At 46.3% G+C, this 8,190-nt stretch overlaps 1 protein-coding gene across 1 annotated transcript; it reads left to right on the top strand.

Annotated features, from left to right (window-relative positions):
* Window positions 1-1,395: 1,395 nt before the first annotated feature.
* IL20RB (interleukin 20 receptor beta) lies at window positions 1,396-7,944 on the top strand (the record flags this gene model as incomplete). The annotated part of the gene is given in 7 exon segments (XM_008945270.1): window positions 1,396-1,522; window positions 2,244-2,434; window positions 4,059-4,183; window positions 6,674-6,824; window positions 7,096-7,176; window positions 7,179-7,240; window positions 7,819-7,944. Coding segments are annotated over 7 exon segments (863 nt in total), but the record flags the coding sequence as incomplete, so codon positions are not given.
* Between the last annotated feature and the right edge of the window lie 246 nt (window positions 7,945-8,190).

Consider the following 8,190-nt stretch of genomic DNA (forward strand, 5'->3'; position numbering starts at 1 on the left):
TCCAAACTGCTAATGGCCTGCAGACTATGGCAGGCTTGGAATTCTGTCCCAGCAAAACCAAGACAAAGAGTCACTGGTTTTGCCAGCAAACTATGTACTGAGCTAAGTACAGGAAAAGGAGACTGGTCTCGATCAGGTACAGAATAATCTTTGGGCCATTAAAAGGTAGATAGTCCAATTCAGAACTATATTCTGCTTTGAAATTTTTTTTCTAGACAGTTTAATAAGATAAGGTTCAGTATGGTTGAATAAAATATATATATATATATATATATATATAGCCAAAAGTCCTAAAGCCAAGGACTTAAAATTTAAGAAACACTCCAGTACAATTCACCTCTGTTCAGACCTGGAACATCATTGTGTGCATGACTCATGTGGAAAAACTAGTGTCTGATCATGTAACTGAAATCTGTTAGGTAATGCACATACTTATGTCTGCTGGTTCCCAAAATTAACACAGGCACCAAGAGAGCACGGAAAAGTACTAGCAAACAATCTGAGTGTTGAGGAGCGTAGAGGATACAAGAGATGAAGTGGATGATTAAGCACCAGAGTGAAGGTCAATAAATAGTTTTTTTTTTTTTAAAGACAAAAAGAGCTTTGACACTTGGACCCTGCTGAGGAGAGAGAATACAATTTGCTTGGGTCTGGAAAGCAGCAGAACACAGATGAGTCTGTTCCCATAGTGCAGTGCAGAATGTGCCCATGGGTAATCCTGCCCTCTGTGCTCTGGTCCAAACACTGCTAAGGACTTCATATTAAGATGCCATACAATAAAATTAACTACACTGTAGGTGCCATCCCATACTTCTGCTTTGACAGTCTCAGAGTGATGTAATAATCTCATTTATAGTCCATTGAATTAATTTGTTCTCTTCATAGATACTTTGATTTCAGCCTCCAAGCACTTACATTATTAGAATCCTGCAACATGAAGAAGGCTGTACCAGAGCTAGGATCTTCCAGAGTCTTCAGGCCAGCCTGGAAAGAAGTGGCATGTTTTGAACCATGACCTCCACTGGAACAGTCTGTAGAGTACAACTGAGTATCTGTTACTTGACTTCATTAAATCAGATTGGATGACTTTATTAAAAAAGCTTGACTTATTTTAGACACTTTTACTGGTACAGTGAAAAACTCTGAATTAAAGAAGAGGCATGTTCTGCCTTTCTGGAAGCAGTGCCAGCCTATCCGCTCTGTCCTTTGCTCTTTGGTTGTCATTTCTTCATCTCTATAAAGCACTTTCAAACACTGAAGTGACAGCAGTGAAATGAAGCGTGTGTATTTCTGGTGCAAGACCCAATTTTACACTACTTATTCTAGGCTTTTCTTCTAGTGCATTAATAGAATTTTTTTCTCCCTTTCTTTTTTTTATTTTCCTGGGAATTTTAGGTGAAGATGCTTTGTTGCCAACACCTCAGAATATCTCTATTCTTTCTACCAACATGAAACACTTCTTAACTTGGAGTCCTGTGATTGTCCAAGGAGAAACTGTGAGATACTCCGTTCAGTTTCAGGGGTAACTTCTGGATGTTTTTCCTCTTCTTTGCTTTTTTGGACACTGTTTTTTTTTCCCCCACTTGTGATCAACAGTGCTGGAGTATCAAACTTATGCCTGTGTGCTGAATAGTGTGCAGGAAAGCCAAACAGTGCAGGATTTTAAGTCTAAGTAAACAGTTTGCTCTGGTTCTGGGAGTGTTTACAGGTTAGTAGGTACCTGGGTAACCCAAGGTGTACATTAAGAATACATATAAAAACTGCCATTGTCCAAAGAATTCAAAAAGTAGGAAGATTAGCAACAGTTTGTTTAGAAGACAAGAGAGAAAATAAATGAGATTTATTCAGTGTTAAACTTCTGAACATTTAACCCATATTACAGGAGGTTTCTGGTACCTCTTGAGCTCTGACTTGTATCACACTATGGGTTTGGAATTCTGCCTTCCAAGGGATGATCAAGTCAAGTGAGTAGGCAGGATTTGATGCATCAACACTGTGTTGACTGTCCCCACCTCCTACAATATCAGGCTGCACTTGGCTGATGAACAAGGTGGCTCTGGGAGATCCTCTGTAGATACAATCTAAAACACAGCCATGCTGTTTTCACACACTCCTGGGACTCCAGCCTCAGTGTATCCTCACACTAGTTTTACCTGGAAAGAACTAGCAGGCAGCCTTAGCCCCTGTCAGAGGTAAATACCCTGGGAGCCTGTTGCCTGTCTGCTTTCCCCTCCTCTGCTCAGGGAGTATGAACGAGAGTATGCCAACGAGAGCTGGATCCCCATCTGCGAGTGCTCCCTCCTGGCCACCACGGCGTGTGACATCACAGAGGACATTTCAGCCACCGTGGCCTACAGCCTGCGTGTGAGGGCACACCTTGGTGCTGGCAGATCAGAGTGGGGCACCCTGAAAGGTTTCTTCAATCGCATCACAAGTGAGTCCTGCTGTTTGCCTTAAGCTACTTCGGTCCTGTTAATGGCTCAGAGCTTGGTGTTGAGGGATCCCTTACGTGCATGTTTCTAGATATGGGTGTCACACAAAGCCCATAAATGCACAGATCACATCCTGTTTCTCAGCCTCTCTCATACTGGGTTGGGATGTTCCACTCTTAGAGAGCAATGCTGTGTTCTTGGACATGGGTTCCTCCTGGGCCAAATTTACCAGGGTTTGAATTTCATGGGCTTCAAAGATAGGTAAGAAGACTTGAGGCATTTCTTTAGGCAAGTTGGCCACTGTTGACCTGATTTCAGGGAGTTCTAATCAATCAGGGCTGGTGTTGATGCTCCATTTAACCCATATCATTTAGTCACTTCTGAGGGTCCAGAACCCAATCTGATGGAAGCACTTACTGTAAAACTACCATGTCACCCTCTTTCTGCCTCATGCTGTCCTGGAAACCCCACTCCCTCCCAGACAGGATTCCCTCCTCCCATGTTGTCCAATATATGAAGTAACCTCAGAAGAGGAAAGAAAAATGAAATCTATTTGGTTGTATATGATGTTATAGCTTATTTATTTAGAGACATCATGTTAAGCAGATTCTCAGCTTTTAATTAAACATATAAAGTAGTTTTCCATGCCTCTCATTTGTGGCACACTCATCATAAACATACTTGGCTTCGATGTTTTCATGTTGCTCAGTATTAATGGCAATTCACTGGATCCAACAGCAAATTCTATTAAGAGCATCTCTTCTGTTTGTGGCTATATGTTGCTCTCCTTCCTTGCTTGAAAGCAAGAAGGTTGAAACCAGTTTCAGCTACAAGAGAGTGGTGAAGAATGGCATAGATAAGAAGTGCAGATGTGACCTCTGTACTGCCCTGATTCCAAAGTCTCAGCTGTACAGTGTGTGGTTTCACCCATGCTTGACTGATTCTGATTGTTTCACTAATACTCCTCACAGTAGAATTCCAGATTGAACCAAGCTTTGAGTAGTAAAGTAAGGATGAAGCAAATCACCTACAGATTTACTTGCATATGTTTACAAAAATTTAAGTCACAGCAGGTCATCAGTCCAAGTCTATGTAAAACAATGTAGAAACTAAAAGACAATCAGGATTCCTATAACTGCCAGAGTTATCCTGAGGCTCGTGTTGCTTTTTCCTTCACCTTTGAATAACTGCCAGAATTGCCACGAAGAAGCAGTGGTTTCACAGCTCCTGTTCTGTACGTTAGTGCTAAGCTGATGCCCAGGAGCAGCAGAACTGGCCTGATCTGGTGTCTCAACTTCTGGCTGCCCAGCTGGTTCTGCTGCTGTTGATCACATGGGACCCTCAGGCCAGACACTTTCTCCACTGGAGAAATTCAAAACTTTTCAAGTTCTGTGCAACTGAGCTATTGCCAAACTCCTGTTTGAATTGCCAGGCATGATCCTCCTCTTGCTCAAAGTCACTTGCTGTATTGAGACATACTGGAAGGTAGAGAGAAGTTTCTGCCACACAGAAGCAACTAGCTGTTAGTCCAGGTTGGCACCTTCTCTTCCTCACCTAGCTGGGAAAAAGACGGTTTTTAAGGGTTGCCTCTGATGTGTGATAATGGTGCTCTCTCTGTGTTGGCAGCTTCCCTGACCCCACCACTGATGAAGGTCATAGCAGATGGGTATCATTTACTAGTGGAGCTGGAAGACATGGGGCCTGCCTTTCAGTTCTGTATTCTCTATTGGAAGAAGGGCCAGGAGAGTAGGGTGAGTTTTTTGGGTTTTGGGCAATAACCGAAAGCCCACATACTTAGAGCAAAAGCATACAGACATTGCCTATAGCCTGTTTGCCAGGCCAAGCTCCTGCTGGGAGGCTGGAGGACCTGCCTGGAGTCGGCGTGTGCCATATTCCACGTACCAGTGGGTTGCTCTTACCCCCCACAGAGAAGCTTGTCTCTTCTTTCCACATTTCCTGCTCTGGGAAGAGGAATCCACCCAGAAACCTCAACTACTGAAGGAAACCAGAAGCCAGGAACTGAAGGTGTTTGTGCTGACTTTCTTCTCAGAACATCATTCGGTTTCCCCAGGCCAAGATTAAGTTGTCACACTAAGGTGCTGGCAGTTTTCCTAGGACAGTTTTGTAGAACAGCTTGCCTGTGACAGTGAGCTGTAAGTGGCTTAGGTGAGGGCATTTTTTTACACCTGGCTAATACTGAGCAGTGAAAATTTATGTTCCTTTCAGGTGCTTCAAGGCTAGGTGGAACAGGGCTTTGAGCAGCTTGATCTAGTGCAAGGTGTCCCTGGCCATGGCAGGGGTGTGGCTGGAACTAGATGATCTTTAAGGTCCCTTCCAACCCGAACCATTCTATAATTTGATTTTCACCAGATTTTTTTTGTTCTATTTTTTTTTCCCTATGGGACCTTTGTGCTTCAGTAGTTCCCAGGAGCATAAAAACTTGAAAGCAGTCATCTAAAGTCAGACCACAGGACCATCATACCCAGTATCCCCTCCACCATGGCTTTTTTCCACTCTGAGAAAGAATTAGCAATTTCACTATGCAAAAGTCTTTCTTCTGTCAGGAAGCAGCAGAAGCAGGGCTGCTTTCTGTAAGTCTGCTGTAAGCCAAGGCCAAGGGTGTTCCCAGTGCAAGCAGTGCCCTTACCAATGAAGCACAGACCACAGCCCACAGTGGGCAGAACCAGGTACTGGTAGCAAGGTCCATCAGCAGCCCCAGAAAAGGCAAGTGATGAACCAGGCCCAGAGGCTGCACAGGGACCCCAGCCAGGAGCAAAAGGACACAGGACCAGAGACAGGGCTGGAGGACAAGGCTGCAATGTAGTCACCAAGGGTTGATCCAGGACAAGCTGCCTACAACAACATCAGTCGAAAGTCCACCCAGGAGACAGGGCTGGAGACAGGCACACCTCCAGTATAGCTCAGATTGGGACTAAAGGTCCTGGGATGAGTTTCAGTGGGGCTCCTGGGCCATGGACACACAAGGTGGGTGGCCAGGCAGGTCTGGTCAGGGCCATTGCAACCTGGTTAGTGCACTCAGAGTTCTGAGGCCATTTCATCCCATGGCTGTTAGCTTAACAGGCTTTTAAAATAGATCTTCCTGACTACCTTTTGGAAATCCAACTAAAGGAGATCAAGCTGCCCCTGAGATTTATGTAACCTTAGAAGGAATCAGATAGGTTTGTATCTGATTGCCTTTTATGAATGAAATGTTTACACTTCTTCAGTATGTGAAATTAATCACCTAAACAGTAATTCCAAACTTTAGGATATTTTTTACCAACTGGACTGTCACAAGCACCAGGTTTACTGGTCAGTTCATGGCCAGTTCTCTGCTGAGACTCTTTTAATCTTTTTTTAAAATAATTGTCACATTTAACGTGTCTGATTTGAGATTTTTGCAAGAGGCTGCACACCTCAGGTGTCATTGACCTCATTTTGTCCTTGAAATCTTTTCAAACCAATGGCCCTCAAGACAACATTTCTGTGGAGACGGGTACTTTGGTGGAGAGAAGGACTTGCCCTGCCAGGAGGGCCCTGGTGGCTTATTGGAGGTGTCCATGTGTGCCTGATGCTGGAGGCTGAGCAGGCTCCTGTGAGTGCAGGCTTTGCAGCTGCAACACAGCAAGAACAAGGAGCAACTAGCTCCTAGTGACTTGTCCTCTCATGACTAAGGAGACTGGCAATAGTAAGTTGTCAACTGTGCTATTTATTGCAAGAAAACCATGTACTGCTGTTTACATGTGATTTAAGGGCTGCTGAAGGGTGTTACAGTTGCACACACCAAATTCCCTTGCTCCTCACTAGCCCAGCCTAGCCCCTCTGTGTGCTCTAGGGTCACAGCACAGTTCTGGCACCCCTGCCATATCATGCTAGCAGAGACATGATGGTATCCCAGCAAAAACTCAGATCAGTCAAGACCTTACACCAGGGGAGTAGGTCACAGTCTAGTGTTGTGGCCCAGCATCACCATCATCGTTATGCCTCTCTGGCTCACAGCTCCTTCATTTCAGCTCTTCCTTCCCTTCCAGACACATGTGGTCTCATTCTGCACTCCACTGTGCTTCCTTGTTTGCTGATTTTCTCCCTCACTCCTCTTATTCTCACAGTCCACTCTGACACCTCCTGCTGCTCCTTCCTTTTCTCCCAGTGAACTCTGGGCTAGCACCATACTAGGACTCCTATTCTCAGTTGAGTCCTTGTCCTATGTTCTGATGCTCTTTCTCCTGGGCCTGTGGCAGGTGCAGCAGAAGGTGGTGCAAGAGGTCAGGTCTGTGGTTCACCTGGCCACCATGGAGGCAGGACCTGATTACTGTCTAAAAGCTCAGACCTACGTCGAGGCCATCAACAGGAGCAGCAGCTTCAGCCCGACGCAGTGCGTGAGGGCACCAGGTAGCAGCCAAGCTCCTCCCTGCTCCCCTGCTCCAGCCATGCCTGAGAAGGGGACCCCAGCAGCTCTGCCTTTCCTTTCCTTTCTACCCAGTATCTCCTGTCTCATTTGTAACTGTGCTGCCCATTTGTTGCTGGTATCCCTTCCTGGAGGGTGCCCACAAAGAAGCACCAGGCTGGGTGGGAAGAGCAGCCCCCAAGGGTGCAGGCTGACTGCATCTTGTGCCTTGTCCTCAGGCTCTCTGAGCAGCTTTGCTGCTTTTGTTATTTCTAGGTGGCACATCCACATGGCTGGTTACTGCCCTCATCTCCTGTGCTGGCTTTGCTGTGGCTGGGTTTGCCCCCCACGTCCTCCGCCGAAAACACGTAAAATCTTCCAGTATTCCTGCGGCCCTGCTATTGTCCTGCCAGACACACTGGTAAGTTTTTTTACTGTGCTTTCTTGGTTTTGGAGGTGCTGGGTATTTGCAAGAGCATAAGGCAGGCAGGAAAGGCAGATGCTGGGTAGGAAGCCTTGCTCATCCTGGTGTGATGAGCTGAGCTGTGGGGCTCAAGCAGCCCCCCTGGGTCAGCTGCACGGCTGCCACTGCCTTGGGCTTAGAGCTCTGAACAGGGACCATGCTCCTGCTGCTTGTGAGGAAGCAGCTTGGGAGGCAGGGACCGACCCTGCCAGACCAGCTGCTCCCTGACCAAGACAGCAGTGGCACTGGCACCACTGCTCCGTGTCCCCTGGTACCAGCACGGAGCTCCTCAGCTCCTCGGTGAGGAGAAAGCAACCATCAGAAGCAGCCTCTTTTCTCACACATCAGGAGGAGTGCTGTCCAAATGTGCTGTCCAAGTCCAATCCAGGCAGCAGCTTTTGTTGCTGTGGGTTCTTGAGTGGTGGGTCTCTGGCAGCTGTAGGAGGAAGGATGGGAAGAACAGTTTGTGGTTAAAAGCAGAAGACAGACCGACCAGCTCCTCAGCCTGAAGGTGTTTGGGTGTGTTTGTTTTACAGAAAGTATCAGAGCACCCCATCCAGCTGATACAGTGTGGTGGTGAAGAAGCTGAGCAGTGTGATTTGATGGTGTGTGTGATACCCTCAGAAGAAATTCTCCAACTGTGGATTCAAGAAACACTTTAGAGCACCCCAGAACAAATCAGCCTGTGGAAACAGATCTTCTAAGCAGAGCTGGCAGATTGTCTCCCAGCCACTTTCCTCAGAGTGCCAAGAAGGTTGTTTGCTTTTCTAAAAGCTGCTGCAAACCAAAGGTGGCATTGTATGATGAGCATGTGGCCTGCTCTTGTCCTCTCTGCAGCATCTTCATCCATATACATGAAAAGCAAGTAAGGAAGGTCACAGGTGACAAGCGCCAGTTTCTATGCTTTC

Source organism: Merops nubicus, unplaced genomic scaffold, assembly GCF_000691845.1.
Source record: "Merops nubicus isolate BGI_N331 unplaced genomic scaffold, ASM69184v1 scaffold23478, whole genome shotgun sequence".
Lineage (NCBI taxonomy): Eukaryota > Metazoa > Chordata > Aves > Coraciiformes > Meropidae > Merops > Merops nubicus.